The sequence below is a fragment of the Vombatus ursinus genome, unplaced genomic scaffold (assembly GCF_900497805.2).
Source record: "Vombatus ursinus unplaced genomic scaffold, bare-nosed wombat genome assembly UNPS02014820.1, whole genome shotgun sequence".
NCBI lineage: Eukaryota > Metazoa > Chordata > Mammalia > Diprotodontia > Vombatidae > Vombatus > Vombatus ursinus.
The window spans coordinates 10,945,983-10,969,161 of NW_020954598.1; the positions used below are offsets into that span (position 1 = coordinate 10,945,983).

Here is a 23,179-nt window from a genome sequence, read left to right on the forward strand (position 1 = left end):
CTGGTGGACTTAAACTGATGGCCAGTTGCCCACATCAGAGAAACCACCAACACGAATTGGAACCCTTTTTTCCAAGTCTCAGCAATAAGGCCAAATATCCAGTGGGCACAAAGACTGTAAGTTACGCCCTTTCTCTACAGTAAGTGCTGTGACTCAGGGTTCTGATGTCACATCTGGGTAATGTGAAGGCAGTTTATAGAACAGCTGTACCTTTGAACTAATTTATTTGGCTCTCTCTGCCTGTCACCTCTTGCAGGCACTGAATCGGCCCGTGTTGTTGTGTATCCCTAAGCGTTCACACTGGCTACGTTCCAGTTATATCACTCGATCAAGACTGTAGGCTGTGAAGGCTAATGTTATATTATTGAGACTGAAAATAAGGAACAATGAGGCCATTACTAAATATACCTCTTTTCCAAAGCCTTTTTCAAAGCATGAGAAAGGTAATGAGGTGTTTTCTTTTTCATTGTAGGATTATTTTAATCACGTTGATTAGCTTTGATTGAATCAGATTGGAGCTGGACGTGTTTCTCCTTTCATAACCCCTGGGTATCTTAGCAAAGTCCCAGATAATAGTAGGAAAGAGGTAGACAGTGGGAAAAGATGGGGCATCCAGGCTCAACACTTTAACAGCAGTCGACTTCAGCTTTTGGCATGTCTTGAAATGGAATATTGAGAAGGGCATAAATGCTCTTAAGACACTTGTCATGAGGTCATTTGTGACACATTAAAGGAGCAGGATAACTCTGAAGGCTACCAGGGAAAACAGCACCTAGATTTTTTACAAAATTCTGACCTCTGAAAACATAAGGGAGCCAATGTTTAAATGAGCCTAAGTGCACAGCCTAACAAAGAAGAGGTAGATAGAATTACCACAAACCTATACCAGTAGAAACTTGTGAAATGCTTGGACTCAATTTCAGAAGGTCTGTGTTCAAATATTTAATTTACACTTATGACATATAACAATACATAATTTTATTTATATTTACAATTCGTAATAGTTGGGTTCTACACAACTATGGAACCTTGGGCAAGTCATTTCATTTCTCAAAGTTTTTTTTTTTTTCCTGTGAACAAAATGAGGGTAATGATCATTTCTGCCCTGCCTTTCTCACGGAATTTTAATGACTCAAATGAGAGACTCAGAAAGAAACAAGGACTTGAAGGCCAGTCATGCAGAGAAGAAATTAAACCTGTTCTTTTTGTTTCTACTATTCAGAACCAGAATCTGTGAGCAGAACTTGCAAAAAGACCAATTTAGGCTTGGTATCAGAAAAAACTTCCTAACAGTTTGGACTGTCCAAACATGGAATGAACTGTGTTGGGAAGGGGTGGGTAGAATACAAGACTTTTATCTGAGAAACTTGTTACAAAAATATTTTCCTAGTTATCCTTTTCCCTTCTCATTTTTATCACATTAGGTTTATTTGTGCAAAAACTTTTAAAATTGAATATAATCAAAATTTTCCATTTTATCTTGAGTGAGTTTCTCTATTGTTTAGTCATGAATCTTTCCTTATCCGTAGATCTAAAAGGTCATTTCGTCTTTGTTCCTTTAATTTGTTTGCAATATCATCTTCCACATCTAGGTCATGAATCCATTTGGAGCTTATTTTGGTGTGTGGTGTGAGACATTGGCCTAAACCTAATTGCTGCCAGACTTCTGTCCACATTTACCAGCATTTTTGTTAAGTAATGAGTTTATCAAACATCATACTACTGTGTATGGTTTCTTCCATATATTGTGCCCTTAATCTGTTCCACTGATCAGCCTCTTTTTTTTTTAAACCAGTACCAAAGCTTTTTCGTGATTCTTACTTTGCAGTACCTTTTGAAATCTGGTACCTCCTTGGAGATCTTCAAGCAGAGGCCAGAAAAACACTTGCTGGATATATTGTATAGCAGGGATGCCTTTTGTGAATAGGTTGGAGAAGTTGGCTGCTAAGGCACTTTCTACTTCTCAAATTCTGTGATTCTATGAAATGATGTTCCTGAAACAATAAGACAGTATCAGGTAGATACTGTAGTTTAAAATGTCAAAAAAAAAAAAATCGGGACTTTGGAATTTTGATGCAGGGTTATTTCCCCTCCTTTGTAAATCAAGCACCTAATAGAGTATCCCAGATTTCTTTATTATGTTTGCCTTACAAAAGTATTTCTAGAGCTCATTTTCAAGATGCATAAAAGTTATATTCCATCTAGAGATGAATATACATTGCAGGAAACTTGCCAAATTCAAAGGAAACTGTGCATGTCCAGAAGGGTGTGGAAAAGGCAAAAATGGGAAAGGCTCAAACAAGCAAATTATAGTTATTCTTCCACACCAAATGTTTTCACTTGGGAAACTTGGGTACTTGAGGGTAAGCTACCCCCAAGCATCTCTAGTGTGCAGAGCCATTGCTTAATCAGCAGATGGTCCTGGGTCTTGCTAACTCTGACAACTGTGGAAGAGACAGATGTGTGGCAAGGCTCACATTTCACCAAGATGAATCGTTCTTCTACAGTGTTTATACAGTAGTGACTGCAGGGTTTTATTTTGCTAGAGGGAGAGAGATCCATTTATCCATTAGATAAAGAGCTATGTGCCCCCAAATGCATGCTTAGGTCAACTCTAATTAAGGAATTGAAACTTGAATCTGAAAATAGACCATTCTAAACTCTATCTGCCTGTCTTACTAGTAGTAGTTTTAAAAGTTTCCAGATACTAAAAGATTACTCTACTTTCTCCCCACCTCTTTCCAGTCTTCCAAAAAAAAAATGCCAAAATGTTTCCTGACCAATCAGTTTATTGTATATCATCCACAGCTTGCACATCCACTCTTAGAAAGCTAACACATATTGCCAGGACTAATTGCATTAAAGAAGCCTGGTTAGCATTAGCTACAATGTGTAGCTGCTATGGGATTGAGTGAGGTTAAGAGAAGACACAAGCACTATCCAGTGTTGGCTTAGCTTCCAGGTGTGTGTTTTAGTCACACCATGGGCTATGGGTCAAAGTGGGCAGATCTTGACAGCATACAAAGCGTGTGATTCTAAAGAGATGAGTGTGCCTTTTCTTTTCTTTTTTTTAATAAAGACTGAGAATAACTATTGCTAGCTGAATTTTAATCTGCAAATCAGTCCCCTTGGCATATTTACTCTAGCAGAGCTGCCTTTACTCAAAACATTATACAGACTTTACCTTCAGAGTTACCATTAAAGACAGTTTAAAAGACACATAAGAAAGTCACTCTCATGACTTTTATAGTCACATCTAGTCTTTATCCCCAAATATTACCCAGCTTGTTACCCACCTCAGTTACCAAACTCTTAGCTGTTTATAAGTTTTAAATCTTTCCTCGAAGGATTGTAAATTTAGAGCTGGAAGGGACCAGAAACATCATTTAGCCCAGTGCCCTAGTTTTACAGATGAGGAAACTGAGTCCCAGAAAGGTCACATTGATAATAAATGACAGGGTTCCCCAGCTCTAACTCCAAATCCAGTGGTATTTCCACTGCACCACACTATGTCAAGTAAGCTCATAATTCTAAAATGGCTTACAGTTTACACAGCACTTTCCTCCCAACAGTGCTTTGAGATTGATAGAACAACTATTACCAGTATTTCACAGTTGAGGAAACCAAAGCCCAGAGGTTGGGTGCCTTGCCTGGAGGCATTCACCTGTGAGTAAATGCCAGAACCTGCAAACCAAGATCCAGTGGCTTTACTCCTCTTAACACACAGTGTGAATATTTATCAGTGTGAAGATTTATCACAATGAAGTATAATCAAAAATTGTGATATAGACTGAAAGCATTTCAGAAAAAGGAATTCTGAAAATGTTTTGAGCCAGTGACAGCTGGTATAGGCCAGACTTGACTTGGACTGGCCTAGTACCTTAGGTTCAAGACTAGAATAAAATTATGCATCTTAATCACTATAATTATTAACAAAAAGGAGGTTCACTTAGCCATAGCAGAGGAAGGATAGTCGAAGCAGAGAAAGAGTGTTCACTGAAGATAATAGATCCTTGATTCAGCTGAGCATAGATTTCCTATTCCCCTGTTAACCATGCTGATAGTCTGTGGTCAGAAGCCTGAGGAGAGGGCTCTGGTCCATTTTCCTTTGCCTGTGTTATTTGTCAATGGCAGTGGCCAATTTTAGTCCCCTGAGTGAATTAAACCTTGAGGACAGTTCCAAGCCGTTTAACACCAAAAGGATCAGGCACTTCAATATCGGGGTGTGTGTGTGTGTGTGTGTGTATACACACACATATTTATATATACGTTTATATATGTATATATAGCAATTTTACTCCAATTTATTGTAATTTCTTCTCTATGCAAATAAATTTACTTTAAATGCAAATAATTGCAAATATATATCATAATTTTACTTTAAAATAAAAATTTTCATTCTAATGCCTCTGCTTTGTTTGCCTTATGGATAAAAAAAAAAGTGTATCACCCAACATAACTTGGTCCTAGGTATTCTTAAATTCTGGTCCTTAAGGAAACACTTGTCTAGCCTACCCAGGGCTGGGCCTTAGGGTATTGATGTTTTTAAAAGGTCAGTCATGTTACTGTCAAATAATAAGATCATAGATTTGAATAAGAAAGGACCTTAGAAGCCATCTAGTCTGATTCCTGGCCTAACTTCTCATTTTACACTTGAAGCAAATGTAGTTAAATTTCATGTTATAACTATTTCTAGGTGGGGAAAAGAAAAACAGAAGGACAAAATATATTAATATATGTGTAAGCAATTAATTCATTACTAAAGCCACTTGATAATGAATTAATAGCACTATATTTATTTACATAATTTCTCCCTTTTGCTCTGATAACTGTCATTGTAAAATAGGGTAGAAGAGATAATGTGAGCGTTTAGGTCCAAGTCCATAGCAACTTTAATTAATATTTGAAATTCTCGCTCCTATTTACAGAAGAAAATGACTCCCCTTGAACACAGCAATCAGTGGAAATGTTAATTGGTATCCAAATCTAACATTTCTTCTTTCCTTAAGTAATTTCTTGATTAGGATGAAAGCCTGTTTTAAGTGAGAGTTTGTATGTGAAAAAGGGAGAGGGAAATAATTTGCAGATGATTAAAGGATTGTATTTACTTGTGGGATTTCTTCTCAGATTTGAGATTTAAGCATCTTTTGTGAAGGGGAAGATGAATAGGCTGGATGGCGTTCAGAGGCTGGATGGTGTTCAGAGGAGGGCAGCTAACATGGTGAATGGCCTTGAGTCCATGACATATGAGGGTTGGTAGAAGGAATGAGAGTCATGATTAGCCTGGAAAAGAGAATACTCAGAGGAGAGAGGGGAGTGGGTAACATGATAAGTGGTTTTTAAATATTTAAAAGCTTGTCATATAATAGAGCAATTATACTTGTTTGCTCCCAGAAGATAGAACTGGCAGCAATGGGAGAAAGTTGTAGAGAGACTGATTTAGGCTTGATGTATTTAAAAAAAAAAAAACCCTCCTTAACATTTATATCTGTCCAAAGCAACAAGAGCTTTTGGGTTGGATTCACTGTTCTTGGAAGCCTTCAGGCAGAGACTGGATGACAAGATCCTACTTGTCCTACTTGTCATGTAGGATTCCTATATATATAAGTTGAACTAGATGACCCCTGAGGTCCCTTCTTACTCTCAAATTCTGTGATTCTCTGGCCAGACCCAAAGATAACAACCCAGCTGGGGCTTCCTTCTACTTCTCTCCAGTATTGTAGGTGTGCTTGGAGGTACGCTACCTAAGTGAGGTGTACTGCAGAGATAGAGAGGTGAATGCTAGCCTGGCCAACCTTCTCCCCCCCTTCTTCTCTTCTCCTAGGAAATAGAAAACAGCTATCCCAAACCTTTCATCTAAACCTTTTTCTGTCTAGGCAAGGACAGAGTGCTGCATTTAAAGATATTGACAACACTATTGCTCTTTCCAAAAAGGAAAAGAAAAAAAAAAAAAGAAATGGGAAAGGGGAAGGGAAATAATGCAAGGCAAATATTTTTCTTGGTTTTTCTTAAAATGGGATTGAAACAAAGGGAAACTACACTACAAAATGATGCTAGTAATTTTGGTGTTCTTACTGTAGTCCACAACTTCTCTTTTCCCACAAAGACTTCACTCCAATGACTGAATAGGAAAGACATGACTCATATATTGGATCAGAGTGGCCTGTGGAGGCATGATGCTCTCTGAATGACTCCCACTTTAGCTAATTGTCTGAGTATGGGATCCCAACTTTGTAAAGTTTTAAGGTTCATAAAAAATTTTGATCCAGAACAGCAGTGCCATGTGGGATGAGAGATGGTAATGAGACTTTGACTAGAGCAAGAGCTAATAATAAGAATTAAAGCTGATGGGAGATTATAGATGAGAGCCTGTATGACATAATAGATAAAAGGCCATCTCTGAAGTCAAGGAGACCTGGGTTCAGGTTCTGCCCATGACACATACTGGCTATGTAAATATGAATAAACCACTTAATCTGTAAGGGCCCCAGGCACTGGCAGTGTGATAGAATAAAAGGAGGATTAGATTTAGAATCTCAAAACCTGAGTTTAAACGCTGGTTCTAATTTGGGCAAATCATTATACCTCCTACCTCCCTTTCTGCTCCTCCTCACTGCCCACCACATCCCTGGTTCAGTTTCTTCATCTATAAAATAAGGGGATCAGAACGGTGACCAGTAAGGTCTGTCACAGCTCTAGAGCCATGATCTCTAAGACTGTAAGTTGAAAGTGAGTTGCCAGTCTGCATCAGTGGAAGGAGTTCCCAGGGTGGGATTTTCCCATAGTGAAAAAAAGGGGGGGTGGGAGGGGGGGGGGGGGGGGGGGGGGGGGGCGGAGTTTCAGATGCAACTCTGAGGGAGCAGGCTGCTTACATGAGTTGAGATTATGGGAAGAGAAGAAGGAGGGACAGTATAATAGGGATGAGCATAACAGGAGTCAAACTTGCTGTGGAACTGACTGAATTGTTTTGAGTGAGCAATGAATGGAGCATTAAGTCTCTTCTAGGTTTCTTTTCCTGTCACTTTTCTATTTGATTAACCATCGGAAGAACTCCATTTAGTTTCTGTGTACAGTTAGTCAGGCAGACTATTATTGAAACTTGGGGAATAGATGGTTTGGAACCACCTTATCACATGCTGAACTGATTCATCTTGGTAGTGGTCCTATGCATTTTAAAGTTTAGTCTTGTTCTGGAGCTGGTCTCATAGGATCGGCCCATATTGGAGTAGGCTTTGCGTACCCACCCTCGACTGGGGTTCTAATCTGTCCAGTGTTCATAGAGCATATACTATGAACTCCTTAACTGTGCAGGTATTGTGGAAGATGGAGATGAAGACATAAGTGCCCTCTGCCCCCAAACAATCTAATCTAGCTGGGGAGAGGACCATAAGATTTTATATCTAAAAGGGCTCAGAGAGGTCATTTAACCCCTGCATTTTACAGATAAGAACACTGAAACCCAGAGGAGTTGAGTGCCGAAGGTTACGGCCACTTAGTGCTAGAGCTGGGATTATAACCCAGAATGTCTAACTGCCAGCACAGTGCTCTCCCTTTCCACCATATTACCTTTATGCAGACACACTATTCTTACATTCAAAAAACATTTGTTGAATATTTACTTGGGCTAGGCACCATAGGGATAGATTAATAAGAAGATACAGCCTCTCCCTGTCCATCTACAAGACTAAGAAACAAGAAGTATTAAGAGTAGAATACCTCAATACTTAGATACATGTTTGATGATGCAAGTACTTCTCCCAACAGTATAGATTACAAACTATCCATGCCGTCTCATCCCATCTGACTCTTATCTATGTCCTCCTAGAAGTCTCCCACAAAGGATTGATGCTGTGTCCTGGGGCCTTCTTCTAGATTTGCTGACATTAGAAGGGTACCTATGGCACATGCAGGCTATCCATTACTTACTATTACATGCTTACTGCACAACTAGCCCTCCTACTTTTCTGGTTGTACATCTCCGATAATACCATTTATGTTGCTTATCCTGTCCAGTTTTTCATTTACAATATACTGTAGTCTATTTTTACCCAGTAGCCCACCATGCATTTCTCTACTGCACTCTGATCTACAGATTTCTACCTTTGGAGACTGTGGCATTCAGATATTTAAAGCTGTATAGCATCACTGAAAGACCATTGATTATAAAAATGGGCTTTTTTTTTTTCACAGAGAATCTTAGGGGTCATGAAAATCACTTTATAGTTTTGCAAAGACATCCTGCCCCTTCTGACTTCCTCTTATTCAACTCTGGGCGTAGTTTATTGTCCATCTGTACTGTCAGCCCAAGAGCATTAAGGGCTGTTCATCTAGCTATATATCATGATGAATAGGCATTCTTCATCCACTTGATTTTTCTTGTGTGGATCATTAGGCCAACCATTCTGAGTGATTTTGGATCTCATTTAGGAAGCTCTGCAATGAGCCAGAGCTTCATGCAGTTCACACAATACTATTTGCAAGCTGGAAAATCTGAATATGTCTATGTAATCCCTATTCCATTTAGATTCTGGTTAGCATCATCTATCACAGTGACAAATTGATGCCTCAGTTGAAATTAATAACCAGCAGGTTAGCAAAGCAAATTATTTCTGTTATCACATTGAATCTTGTATCATTTTAACTTATGCATGGAAGATAATGGCCCTTGTTGGAGGAGAACATTGGAAATAATGTTCTCTATGGAATCAAATGTTTTTTTTAATCAATAGACAATAACCATAGTATGCCTTTTGGTAAATTGTGTGATTCTAAAGATGTGATCTACTCTACAAAGAATGTCATTTCTGAAAGCCTGCTTGTTCTCATTTCATACAGTTATTTAGGACTCAATTCCTATGTAGATTATTATTCTAAAGATATTGTAGTGATGAGAAAGGTGGCATTGTAGATAAGTCGTTAGTAACATTTTCTTAATCTCCTTTTTTCAGTGATAACATCCATGATATTTCAAGGAAAATAACAGGATTTAGTGATTGAGTGTGGGACGATGGGATCCATCATAGTCATTATATCTCTATTTAGATTAGAGTTCCTTAAACTTTTTTGTGTCATGGATTCCTGGTGAAGTCTCTTAGAAGAATGTAAGTGCATAAAATAAAATCCATGGGATTATACAGGAAACCAATTATATCGAAACAGAGTTATCAAGATATTTTTATAGTCTGTAGAGTCCAGCTTAAAAAGCCCTGATTAGATCTACATCACTTCCCAAGAGACTGAAATAGTTCAGGACCTATCTGCCAAATGCCCTTTGCAGAGCAGACTATTTAAACATCACTGGACACTAGGTTGTCACACTTTTCTTTTCCTAATTTTACTCACTCATACAAATGGCTTCTCCTCTTATTATTCTCTCCAAACTAAATAGTGGGAGAGGGAAAGAAAAGTCCAGAAGGTATGCTTCTTCTTGGGGAATTATCCTCATGAAGAAAAGAAATAATAAGGAAGTATTTTTGCTTCTTAACCTTTCACCCCTTACTCCTGATAAAAATGGCAGTAGTAGTGATCAGATGACCATATTTTAAAACCCTTTGACATATACATACATACTTATATAATATGTGTAAGATACAGAGAGAGAGATAAATACATATATAATTGGATTACATTTTTTTTAATGGTGTGATCACAACTCCCAAGTTTCTCAAAAAGGGAGATTTTTAAAAGGGAATGGTCTGTTTTGTGTAGTAGTAAATTCTCCATCACAGAGGCGTGATGACTCATCTGTCAGGCACATTATAGAAGGGATTTCTAACAGTGAGTAGAAAGTCAGATTACATTAACTCTAAGGTCTCTTCCAACTCTTTAAGATTCTGTAATTCACCCTTTGCTCCTTGAGACCTGGCAATAAATAAAAGTATTCTGAGATCATTAAAACAACATTTGTTCCTGAAAACTTAAAAAAAAAAGTAGGATTTTTTTCATTGATTTTCTGGGAATTTCCTAAGATTCAAAGACCACCTAACTTTGCCATCATACTTTGAATCTGATGATAGATATTATTTTAAATAAGCTAAATAGTAGCTAGATTTCATTAGTATGACATAAACTAATTGAATTAAATGTAGAGCAAATGTATATGGGAAATTGTGACCTTTTATCCTATATAAACTTGTGTATTTGTGTGCATTTACACTTATGAAATTCATTCAAAGGTGTTGTTAAGATATAGGATTTTCCCTGAGTATTCATGATAATTATTCAAAGGATTTTCAAAGAAAATAAATTCCTAGAAAGTAAAGTTATGTTCCAGTCCATATTTGTCTACAGCAGTAAGCTCTTAAGGTTTTTGTATGTCAGAGACCCCTTTGGCAGGCTGGTGAAGCCTATGGAAAGACCTCTTTTCAGAGTATTGTCTACTTTTATAATTGAAGGAAACACTAAATTTCAAGTAGAGAATACTAAAAAAGATGTAATTTTTTTCCCATTCAACTTTTCTGACTCCTTTCCCTAAAATCTATACTTGGACTCTAGGTTAGGAACTCCCAGAAACACACACACACACACACACACACACACACACACGTAATAGTTACAAATTTCAAAAAAAATGGAAGAAAAGATTATTTCACCTACACTGAAAGAGGCAAAATATAACTGAATTCTTGGAACTGAGTTGTTTGAAAAAGGACAGAAAATCTAAATCTGGAATCGAGTAGTTCAAGATCTTTTGTGAGGTTATTTCAGCTATTGGTGGGTTTTGCTGAGGTGTGTGTTTTCTTAGCCAATACAGTCAAGTTATTTTGGGTGGCCATAATTGTAAGTTAGACAGGTGGTTTGTGTGTGAAACATTTAATTTACTGACTGTGCTGTCTGTTGACTTTGGATGAGGTTAGAAACAATTCTATACAAGTTTCATAAAATGATGAGCTACAAGACTGCTCCGTATACTTAGCAAACAGAGGTGTGCATTAATGGGACCAGTTAGACTTCAGCAATAAGTACAGTATGGAAAAAAGAATTACTTATCATTTTCATTAGGTCAGATGTTCCACAAATGTGCTCTTCAACAACAGTTTGTCATTTGTGGAATTCCTTCTATGTGTAAGGTACTATGCTAGGTGCTGACAGAGATACAAAGATATATATTCAAGGAACCTACAATCAAGTACCTCATAGTATATTTGAATTTACTTTTAATTAGCCCAACGGCTATATTTTTGGTTTGGTTCTTTTCTTATTTTGTTTGCCTTAGTGAGCCTTTTCCTATTAGCATTTTCCCAGTGACTTGCAACTAAGGCTGTTGTTTTTTGTAATTATGAAATTATAGAAGGGAATGATCCTGAAAAAAGAAAATTGTTTCCAATTTTTTTAAAGGAGTAAAAACCTCTTTTTATATGAGGCTTCAGACTTTAACTACAGCTTAAGTGAGTTGATCAGCCATATTCACAATCTGCTACTTCCTGATATGTATCAGTTTGCCACAGCAATTGTTATCTGGTCATTCCTGAAAATGGCCAAAGTGAATGGATTGATGTAAACTGGTCATTTGGGCATATAGACTTAGCCTGCAGTTCAAGAGGCTTTGTGGAAGGTCATTGATCCTCCCCTCCTAGATCCTCTGACTTCCTTATTCTTACAGCCCCATCGTTCTCCTTATGAGAGATATCTGATAGTGATCAGTGCATTGGCAAATGCTTATTTGCCAGAACTCTTTAGAAAGAAGAACTCTTTCGAAAAACCTACCTAGCTCCTGGGATTTCTTATTCTTTTTGTTCTCTCATTCATTTTCTGCTGGAATCCTGGAGCTCATTTTCTTCCTACCCTCATTCCAAATTTTGATAGGCTAGCCTTTAGACAGCAAACACAATTACTAGCCTGACACATAAAGTCTTTCCAGCTTGGAACTTGCTTGACTTTGAACTTCTCTGGCATTGTCTCATTAGCATGACAACATTACTTCAAAATTTCAATGGATCATTGATTCCATTGGTGTGAGTCCACCCTCCGGTGGCCTAGATCACAACTCATTTGTGCCTTGTCATACAGTGTGACACTTGTCTGTGCTTTCCTTCAGTGGAAGTCTCCCCAGTAGCTGTTAGTTTGACATCATTGCTCTAGATATTCCCACTTATGGTGTTGATTGCATGAAACCACAGTACATTACAGAGCCTCCTAAATTAAATTCATGGTCACTCAAAAGTTTGACCTAATGATCACCAAGAAAAGACTGCATGGATGAAAGATACCTGTATAAAGTCAGATGGGCAGCCCATAGTGCTGACCCTTTAGTGAATATAATCTGGAACAGGGATTGCATGTGGACAGTATTAGTAGGATAAAGATTGAAACAAGATATTTAAATCCTATTTAATTAGAATTAAATAGGATAAAGAGAGAAGGTTGGGTTGCATTTGGGAAATTGCACAGTACCTTTATTGACCCCAAGCTACCCTATGAAACAAAGGTCCTTCTTTTTAACACCAGTATTGTAGCAATATGCTAAATAGCTATGAATTATGGAATCTCTAAAGAAGAGCTTCAGTTCACTCAAAAAGCAATGAAAACATTCTGGTAGAGGTAAATAGGTTGTGGCATATTACCAATCAGGAGTTGGGGAGCAGACACAGGTGTTAAAAATAACCTTGTTAATTTGTTGAAATTGGCTCTTACCTACTCCTTTTTCTCATTGGACAGACAAAAGGTCATTCACTATGCATTTAAAGAGTATCTCTGACTTGTTTATTCTCCTTAAGTTCAAAACAGTGAATCCATTGAAAAGTACCTGGAAGCAATTTAGCCATTTAAAATGTTACCTCTATTGTTTTGCTTATGATTTTAAGAAGCAGAGAAAGGCAACCAAAAGCTGTGACCACCACACCAGAGGATTCATTTATTGTGCTTAGTTTTCAAATTGTTGCTAATAGTTTTTAATGGCCTTAAATGAATCTTCACCCTTGGCCTAGTCAGGCCATTTGTAAATAAGTGGGCCTATGTTTAAGAAAATGCATGGAGGATAAAATGAGATAACATATGTAAAGCACTTGGTAAACATTAAAGCCCACATAAATGCTAGCTATTGCAAATTACAAGTGTTACATTACTAGGTTTTCATTCAGAAAAAAGTACTGAGTGGTACATTTTTTATGTTCTCTTTCCATGATGTACATTTTTCTTGGGGGGAAAAAAACAGAAAATTTACAAAAGTTGGCTTTTAATGATTGTGTCAAATTTAAACATGTAGCTCTACCATTATGGTGCATAGAAATGAGGGAGCAAAAATGCCTTACTAGAGATTTGGAGAATATTCTGTTATAAATTATATTGTATCCAAGATAATTGGTTTCTTTCATTCATCAAACATCTATTAAGTGCCTACTAGGTGCTGGAAAAGATAAAGATTTACATAAGGCATTATTCCTACCACAACGGACCTTGAGTCTAATAGGGAATGACTCACAAATCCTTACAATTCAAAAAAGGGATGAAAGGTACAAATAAATTACTTGTTAGTGTCTGAGGGAGAATACATTGCTAATTATTCAAAGCAAAGAATACTTCATAAAGAAAATGACTTTAAAAGGTGGGTAAGAATTTAACTAGTACGGGGAAGGTTGTAGATTATGGGGGGGCATCATGGGCAATATATGGATAGCATAAGCTAATGCACAGGAGTAGGAAAAAATCATTGTTTGAAGGGTAATAGATTTAGAGCTGGAAAAGGATCTGTGAGATAATTTAGTCCTACTCCTTCACTGAGGAAACTGAGGCCCAGAGAAAAAGTGACTTGCCCAAGGTTTCACAGTTAGTAAGCAGCAGATACAAGGTGGATGGGACCTGTACACAGAACAAGAAGTAAGTGATACAGTTTGGTTAGCCATTAGACTGATTAGGAGAAGGCTGTGAAAAAATAAGCTAATTAGCAGCAGATTGAAGAGTCCTTAAATGTCAGGCTAGAGAATTTGAACTTTATTCAGTAGGCAATTGGGAACCACTACAAAGTTATGGACTGAAATATGACATGGCCAGATGTATGCATAAAGAAAACTGGTCTGGAAGAAGGATTAGAGATGGGCAAGAACAAGGCTAAGAAAACCTGTAGGTTCAGCGGGTGGTAATGATCTAAATGAGGAATGACAAAGGAAACCAGAAGGAAGGACAAGAGAGCAAAAGATTGTAAGTACCAGTACCTGGAAGGTGATTGGATAGAGAAGTAGAGGAGAGGAAAGAGTCAAAACTAATACAAAGATTGAAACATGGCAAGTGAGGAGAATGGATTGTGAGGGCTGACAGCAATAGTGACATTAGAAAAAGGAACAAGTTGAAGAAGAAAGATCTGTTCAATGTTAGACATACTGAATCTGATGTTGGTGGGGCATAGAAAGAGATGGCATATAGGGTGAAAGGGTCTGAGATAACCATTGTGGGTGATAAACTAGGCTAGGGAGTTACCGAGTGTAGACTAGGGCAGCTGAGCATTAGGAAGCTGCCCGCTGAGATGATGTACCCTAAGTCTATAGGGGGTGAAATTAATTCAAATTCATGACTTTCACTGGGAAGACTTGACATCCTGGGAACAAGAACAGGTTAAAAACTAGAAGAATGAGAGATTAATTCTTTAGGAATGGGGGAGGAGGGAGTTCAGGGGGAGCAAGAACTGCTAGGGTAGTAGCTAGTGAGAAGCTACAGCGGTAGAGGTCATAAAGTCAGAGCCGCAAGTGAAATAAATTCATGGGGAGACTGGCCACTAGAGAAGATGGAGCACCCAGGAAGAAGAGACTGCAAAGAAGGTGAAGAACAGTATATTGTGAGTAGAAGAGTGACAAAAGGATGGGCATCTATATCCATTAGAAAAAGTATAGCAGTGAGACACAGTAGTACCAAAAAAAAAAATCTGACATAGCAGGACACCAACCGGAAGTCATGACTTAACGTTAATTGTATAGAGAGGAAAGAGAAAATAACTAAAGAGGATCTTGCCACTCTAATTAAATTTCTAATTAACAGGCAAATCAGTTGTTCAATGTTTTCTTTAAGTTACTTTTTTTTTTACTTTATATCTTTGTTCTATTTTAAATCCATGCTAATATGTAAAAGCAAAAATCACTTTTTAGCTCATAGAACAAGGTCAGGAAAACAAAGAGGGGAGGGTAGGAATCTGGATCATATAAAATTTTTCTAAAAGAGGCTTTTCTTTATGTCATCCTAAAGCTGGTGAAACTCTATATCAAGAGTTTTGGGAACACTTCACGCACACCCTCCCAAGATTATATACATACACCTATGGATGCTGGGTATTTTTTCCTACCAGTAGTTGTGATTTTTCCCAGCTCAGCTGACTGCCTTAACAGGGACAAGTTTCCTTTAGTGTTTACAAGAAGGTCACATTCTTCCTAGATGAGTTAGTGTTCTTATTGCCCCTTCATGCTCAGGGACAAAAACAAAAGGCCTAAAAACTGGAAAGGCAGGAAAAGAAATTTGTAAGTTATAATTGACTGAATTGTTCAGTAGCATGACAAGGGAGTGAACAAGACGGGAGAAAGAAAGAGTGTAGGAGAAGAGATAAAGATTACAAAGCAGCTTTGGCCATCCTGTCACTGTCTATGTCCTGGATTCAAGGGGGTCTTGGCACATTGAGGGACATTTTCTAACCATAGTTAGGAATTAGATTTAATGCTGCACGACATTTTAATACTGATTTATAGGCTATACGTATAGAAATTCAGGCAGCCAGCCAATGAGTGAGAGTTTGTCAGTAAATCAGTAGAAAAAATGTTTAGGGGTGTATAAGCTGATGGTCATTTTTCATTTCCTTATTTGCACTCCAGTTAGGAGCCATGTACCAAAATTTTTTCTAAACACTTTGGTAACATTATCTGTGACTTTCACATGTATTGCATTGTACATTTCCTTCTAAAATCAGTCTGTCCATTGTGTCTTTTGCTCTTCACTTATTCAAATCTATTGTGAAATGACTCCTTTTTAAAATGTTGTACTCCTACTTTTATTTCCTGTATTTATCTGGGAGTTTCACAAACTATATGTTGGTGAATTTTCCTCTTTTTTAATGTTGATTGTATTTAGTGGTATATCCCTAGTCATGTTATTCTAGTTGAAATGTTGATGATCACATGAATAGTGATTACCTGATTAAAGAGACTGTGCCTTCAAAGATGCTAATGTGTCTTGTACATATTGTTTGCTCATTAAATATTTGTTCCTGGGATGCTTTAGAAAAATGCATTACAACGGCTCTTATTGCATGGCTTCTGATATACTGCTGCTTAAATCGAGTACCCTGAAACCCAACATCTGTGTACAATAAAGACTGATATAATGGCTCCCCTATAATATGACCTGGGTGTTCATTCTCGCCTCCATTACTAGAATTATTAAGGGATTCCACTTTGCATAAGACTTTCCATGATCTTTAAGCCATCAGAGCCCTAGTAATAAAAATCAGGTCAGGATAACGTAATAACATCTCCAAATAGCTAGATAGATGGACAGAATTGCCATAGTGTTCCCAGTCATTAATATTAATGTTTGCCAGAGCTTAGAGCTTTAAGAGTGATTTGTAACTCTATGAATTTTATTGCTTCTGCTGTCAGGAATCAATTTCAGTGCTTAATGGCAATGTAACCTCAGCCAAGGAGACTTTTTTGGGGGTTTTGATTTTATTTGATATCACTTAAGTTTCTCTCACAAGATTGTTCCTTTTTAGACAAAGTGGGAACTGTCTCAGAAATAAAAATGAAAAGAGAGCTGAATATGTGGCTAATATTTAAGGTCAAAATGTCACATTTCCATATGAAATACTTTTCACAAGTCTGCCTTGGTTTATTTAAGTTTTAAGTTCACTTACGTTTCTAAATGTCTTAATTTTCATTAGACTACAAACTAATTCTTTTGCTAAATGAAATGAGGCCCAAGAAGGGAAATAAGGGAATTTGAAATTTATACAAACTGTAGTTGTTGAAAAGATTTTCCATTTGGACTCATTTAATTGGATATATCAAAAAGTTTTTCATTAATGTGGTAATTTTTAAATAGTGAAGGAGAGTTCAAATTCTAAATAAATGGAAGGCAAAAAGAGCTCATGAATGATATCCCTCAAAAATCATCTTTTTAAAGCTTAATCCATACATATATTGCTGCAAATTCTCTCATCAGTTACCCAAAGGCAATTTCTATTGAGCCTTATTCCAAGGTAAAATTTAGCTCCAGCAATTGTCTTTTTTTAGACAAAGCAGCTTGAATTCCAAACTTCATATAAGGTTAATCAGGCATATGGGTATGATATTTATTAGGAAATGAAAAAATGGAAACGGTTTAAATTTAACTGTCTCTAATATGTTTTATTCAGTAAGCCTGCCACTCATCCACAGTAGTAATTGTTCCGTGGATGGTGTGATCACCGAGCTGTCTGAGGTAGAAGAGACGGCATCTGTAAGCAGTTGTTTTGCATCTGAAGATACAACTACTGAAGACTCAGGAGTCATGAGCTCTCCATCAGACATCGTTTCTCTGGATTCACGAAACGACAGTGTGAAATCCAAAGATAAGTGGGCCTTAGATCAGGAAGATGCTCCTGACATGCATGTGACCTGTGCTGCAAAGCTTGGTCCCCCGAGAAGTGCTTCACGTGAGAGTGATGACTCTGGAATTACTCATCTGAGGTGAGTCGTACTTCCATGATAACTGAAAAACTGATGTCACCTGAACATCTGAGATCATGTTCTCAAGACAGTAATATCTTATCAATGGCACCAGGAACTAAAAATGTCATGTTGTATTCAAAGAAAGTGGTTAGGAAAGCCAATTTTCTACATCACTTACATTCCATTAATTCCTGAACACATTTCAGAGGGAAGATGAGAGAACATCTAGGAATCTTTTCGTACCTTTTTACCTTAGGTATCTCTAGCTCTTAGAGCGTAATGAAGTTCCTGGGACCAACTTTGTGCTTCATACCTTCATAAGGTAGATAGTTTTTGGTCCAGATATATCAACTCCCTGGGAGGAAATTCTGCAGATACAACATGACTTAGTGGAAAAATAACTGTTCTTGGAGTCAGGATTATTCTCATCTGTCATGACTGTGTGACTCTGGATAAGTCATTTAATCTCACAGTGCCCAGATTTGAACTCATCTTCCTGACTTCAGGGCTGGCGCTCTATCCACTGCACCACCTAGCTGCCCATATAGTGCATGCACACACACATGAATACACACGAATACACACACACACACAGAGTTATAGTTTATAGTTCTATACCTATAAATATATATATAGTATACCTATATATAGACACACATTATATTCATATATAGTATATGTGTATATTCACAATTGTGTGTATTATACATGCATATACATTATATATAAATATGCATGTGTGTTTATATGTACATACCTACTATATATATAGCATGTGCTTATATATACATGCATGCATGTATATATTTATGTGGAGGGAAATATGGATTGGGAGTGAAGAGAGTGGAGAGAGAGGGAGGAAGGAGAGACAAAGAGATGTTCGCTAAGGTGAGGCAAGATGAAATGAGACTGGCCTGTGAAGACTGTATCCACAAAAACAGAGTAAAGCTATCCAATCAGTTACAGATGTTGATTAAGCACCTATTTTGTGCCAGTCATTGTGCTAGGCAATGCAAAGACAAAAAATGAAACGGACTTTGCTCTCAAGGAGCTTACACACTATAGGGAGAGATACCACGAATACATAGAAGTTTACACAAAAGCGTTCTCTCATCCCATTTTTAACTGTAGTACAAAGTAGCTTTCCTCAGTAATTCAGAGTAATTTCCACAATGATCCCCAGATACAGTGTCTTTATGTTGGATTCACGCAAATAGATAATCATATATCTGAAACTGGTCATACACACTTAAGGTGCCTTAGCAGAAGGTAAACATTCTGGTGTTTTTAAGGTCACCTGGTCAGAGGTCTAGAGCTGGCAGGACTCAGAGGTCATCTAGCCCAACCCATTCATTTTGTAGGTGATGAAACTGAGGCACAGGAAACTTAAGTGACTGACCCAGTGTCACACAATTAGTACACTTCAAAGATGAGATTTGAACCCAGGTCCATCTGAGTCAGAGCAAGTCCTGCCGATTGTATGGTTAATATCAAATCAGGTAGAATGCCACACAGCAGAGAAGACATATCATCTAAGGTCTTGGCCATGAAATTCATTGAGACTGCAGTATTCAAGCCATTTAGTTATAGATTTCTATTTATCACTGTAAGTGACTTGCCAGCAGGAGCGTGACAGAACAGGGATTAGAACTCCCCAACCACGATTTTTCAGGCTCTGCCAAAATTTTGGGAAAGGCAATCACTTAGAGAAAGTACGCCATCAGAGAGGGAATATTCATAAGCAGGGAAGGCAGTACAACAGGGTATTGTATTCACCTCATCAATACTTCTTTCAAGAAAGCTGCAGATTGCTGAACAATAAGGCTTAGGTTATAAAGAATTTATCTCCTGAAAAGTAGTAGGCATCACACTTAGAGAATAAGATGAGATGCTATACCTTGCTCTTCAGGAATGTCACAAACTGTCCCATTTCCATTTTTCCTCACTTCCCTCACTGTTATACACCAACCTGCTTATATCTGTTTCACACTAAAAACATACATGGTTATACACATATCTAGCAATATCTCTGTTAATGAAAAGAAAATGTCACAGTGGCAGGCTTTGCTGTCAGAAACTTTGGTAACAGAGGTAGAAATGCTGTAATTCTAGGAAGCATAGCATAGGGGTTGTCACTTTGGAACTTTGGCAGCAATAAAATCGGGCTAGCCTGGAAAGCCCAGACTAGGAGTATGTCGAGGCTGGTAGGTATTAAAGGTCAAGGGAGCCAGAAATCAAGTCCATTGAGGTCAACTAAGGAGGAGCATGGAATTAGCATGGACCTAGAGAGTCAGAGATTGAATTAGGAAAAATCGGCTTAAACAAATAGCAGCGGCCAAGGGGGTTGGGAAACGAAAGTTCAGGACCCAGGAAGACTACCTGAGCAACAAAAAGTGGTCACTTCATAAAGGCTTATTGATTGCTGTGCTTCCATTGTGTCCTTGACATCTGTCCCCTTCTTACAGCTCACATACACCATCCTAGTTCAGGCCACAGAATTTCTGAGTATTCTATGGAAAGTACTTCCACCCCTATCTTCTAATAAATAACCTTCACTTCTTCTATAGCCTTCTAATTAGTGTTCCTCATTCTAGTCTCTTCCTTCTGTAATCCTCAAAAACATTCTGTGGTTCCCCAGTGTCTATAGTATAAAAATGCAAACTTACTAGCCCCTTCAGGGAATGATTTCCAGCTACTTCCCCATCTTATGTCTTACTACTTCCCTCACAAACTCTATTTTCCAGCCAAACTGGGAAACTAAGAGTTCTCCAAACTTAAAACTTTATCTCATACCTGCATGCATTAGTTCAAGTCATCTCCCTATCCCCATGTTTTGAATGCATCTCCCCTCCCCACACTATGCCTTTGAGATTCCCCATCTTCGAGGCTCAAGTCATGTGCCACATCCTCTGATCTAGCAGCTGTTAGTCCACTCTCCCTCAGTTTTCCTTTTTGTGTGTATGTATTGTATCCCCCTAATAGCATGCCAATTCATTGAGGGCAGAGATGGTTTTGTTTTAGTCTTTTATCCCCAACCCATAGCACAGAATCTTATATACAGCTACCACTTAATAAATATTTTTGATTAAGTTGAGTTAGAAGAGTCTTGGACCACTCAAGAGTCAGGAAACTTGAGCAGGAACCAGGAACTGAATTCTAAGGCTAACTTACTAGGTAATCTTGGAAAGTCACTGCGTTTTGCTGGTGAATGAAGGGCTCTGAGGGGACCTTCCTGTTCCAATAGTCTAATTCAGTTTTTCCTTAATTTGACTCTTCTCTACATCTGCTCTTTGGACTTAAAGCTAGCAGATGTAAAAATCAACTTGTATCTAATTGCTTTAAGTAATTTACTATCCGCACATGCCCCCGTCATTTTCCAACTTACATATTAAAAGAAAGCAGTCTCTCTGCCGTTGAGCCATATTATGTACCCAATGTGTCTTCATACAATATAAAGAGGAAGGGGGTGGTTTTGTTTAATAGGATGCAACTTTGTGATTAAAGGTACTTCTTTCCTAGAGGATTCTTTAATCAGTGTGTCACTGGATAGACAGTGTGCTAGTTGTAATCTGGAATGTTCAAGATGTGGACTAATAAATGTTGGACAAAGATTTAATTATGAAAAACATTTATGCTTCCTGACTTCCATAAAGCTGTTCTTGTGATAGAATTATAGGGCTATATTCTGAAGAGCCCATTTGCTTACAGGTGATGTCATCCCAGACTGCTAGCTGTTTTGCATATATTTTCATATATTAACACAATAGATTAATTTTCTTTTTAATAAAAGAAAGCTTTGGAATAACTAGTTCCCCTTAAACCCACAAATGCCTACTTTTAGTTAAAGGCTAAAGGGCCTGTGTCCACAGTTAACAAATTATTTTCTCCTTTCCCTCCCCTTCTCTTACAACTTGCATTTTTTTAGTCTCTTCATACTCTTTCCTCCTTCCACTTTTTCTCCACTCATCTCTTCCCTTTTGGTTCAGTCCTTGCTTCTTTCCCTTTGTCTTTTCCATTCTGCATTTCCCTCCACTTCTGGATAGTTAAATGTTAGGAATTCCTCAGTGTTCTGTGGAAAGTATTTCAGCTCCTATCTTCTAATAAATCACATTTTGATCCATAGTTCAGTCCTTCAAGAATCTGTGATTTCACTGAAGTGAAATCCACCACTGCAGACTGCAGCTCTCCCATAACCTTAGAAAATGGGCTTTGTTGGTGATTGTGACTAAAAACTTTGTCACTTAGCAGGCTACTTGGTAATGAGACTGTCCTTACCATGAGCTTTGGTGAAGTATATATAGAGTGGATAGAGTGCTGGTCCGGGAGTCAGGAAGGCCTGAGTTCAAATCCAACTTCCTACATTTAATATCTCCATGACCCTGGATAAGTCATTTAACCTCTGTCTGCCTCAGTTTCCTCATCTGTAAAATGGGGATGATAATAGCACCTACTTCCCCCAGTTGTTGTCAGGATAAAATGAAACATTTTTAAAGTGCTTTGCAATCCTTTAAGTGCCATATAAATGCTTGCTATTAGCTGTACATAGTAGATTTACAGTTTCATATGAAATCCATCTGTTTTGTTGTACTGTGTTATGGAAATTCTTGTTTTATTCCAAAACTTAAAAATAAAATAGATAAATGCTTGCTATTATGATTAACTAAAAAGAGCTAGAGACAGCAGGCTCACACATGTCTGCAGAGAACAAGTCCATCATAGTAAAAAAAAATTATGATGTCAGTTTTTCTTTTCAGATTGTACAAGAGCTCAATATAATTGGAAATATCCTGTACAGTTTGAGGCTGAGAGATGATAGTCAGGACTTGGAATATACAACTCAAGCAGTCCTTATCTAGCCTTCTCAAATATGCTACAGAAAGAGTCTGGACCCCAGGCAACTGGCTAAAGAGGCCGGAGGTGGCCATCTTCCTGATTCCTAGATGATGTAGGAAAATTAGTGAACTCTGAATATCAGAATCTGTTCTGATCTGGAAGAGCAATATCATCTCCTCATTGTTTATTGGAGAAAAAGATCCCAGACATTTTAGCTCCTCAAACAAATTTAAGAAAATGACGTGCAGAGAGGATATACCAAAGGCAAAGAAGGCAGTGAACGTAACGGAAAGAGCAATGGACTTGGACACATAAGACGTAGGCATGAGTCTCAGCTTTGCTGCTTGCTACTTGTGTGACCTTAGGCAAGTAAAAGGACCTCTGTGAGCATGAGTTTCTCCTTTTGTAAAATGAGATTAAGAATGCTTTGCACTGTCTTCCTTATAAAATTGTTGTAACTTTAAAGGGCTCTACAACCCTGAGCTGCTGTTGGTATTTATCAGCACCTTGAAAATTAGCAAAGGTGTTCATTCAGCTCAGTCCACATTCATTGCCTATCTACTGGTGCAAGATACTGGGATTTAGAGGTAGGGAAAGAGGTGGAGTTTTTGGTTGTTGTTTTTATTGTTTTTATGATCTGTGATTTTCTTTAGTGTAGAGATTCTCAGTGAGGAAATTCCCTCCGCCAATGCAGATCAGCACCTATTCCGTAACTTCTTGTTACT

General features: G+C 37.8%; 1 protein-coding gene across 8 annotated transcripts in view; it reads left to right on the forward strand.

Moving 5' to 3' along the window:
• COBL (cordon-bleu WH2 repeat protein) overlaps positions 1-23,179 on the forward strand; it is a 345,422-nt gene that overhangs the window by 271,325 nt on the left and 50,918 nt on the right. For all 8 annotated transcript variants that reach the window (XM_027837120.1, XM_027837126.1, XM_027837119.1 and 5 more), the window contains one exon: positions 17,327-17,639. In XM_027837120.1, the coding sequence (XP_027692921.1) occupies positions 17,327-17,639 (313 nt within the window). The remainder of the gene's footprint in view (positions 1-17,326; positions 17,640-23,179) is intronic.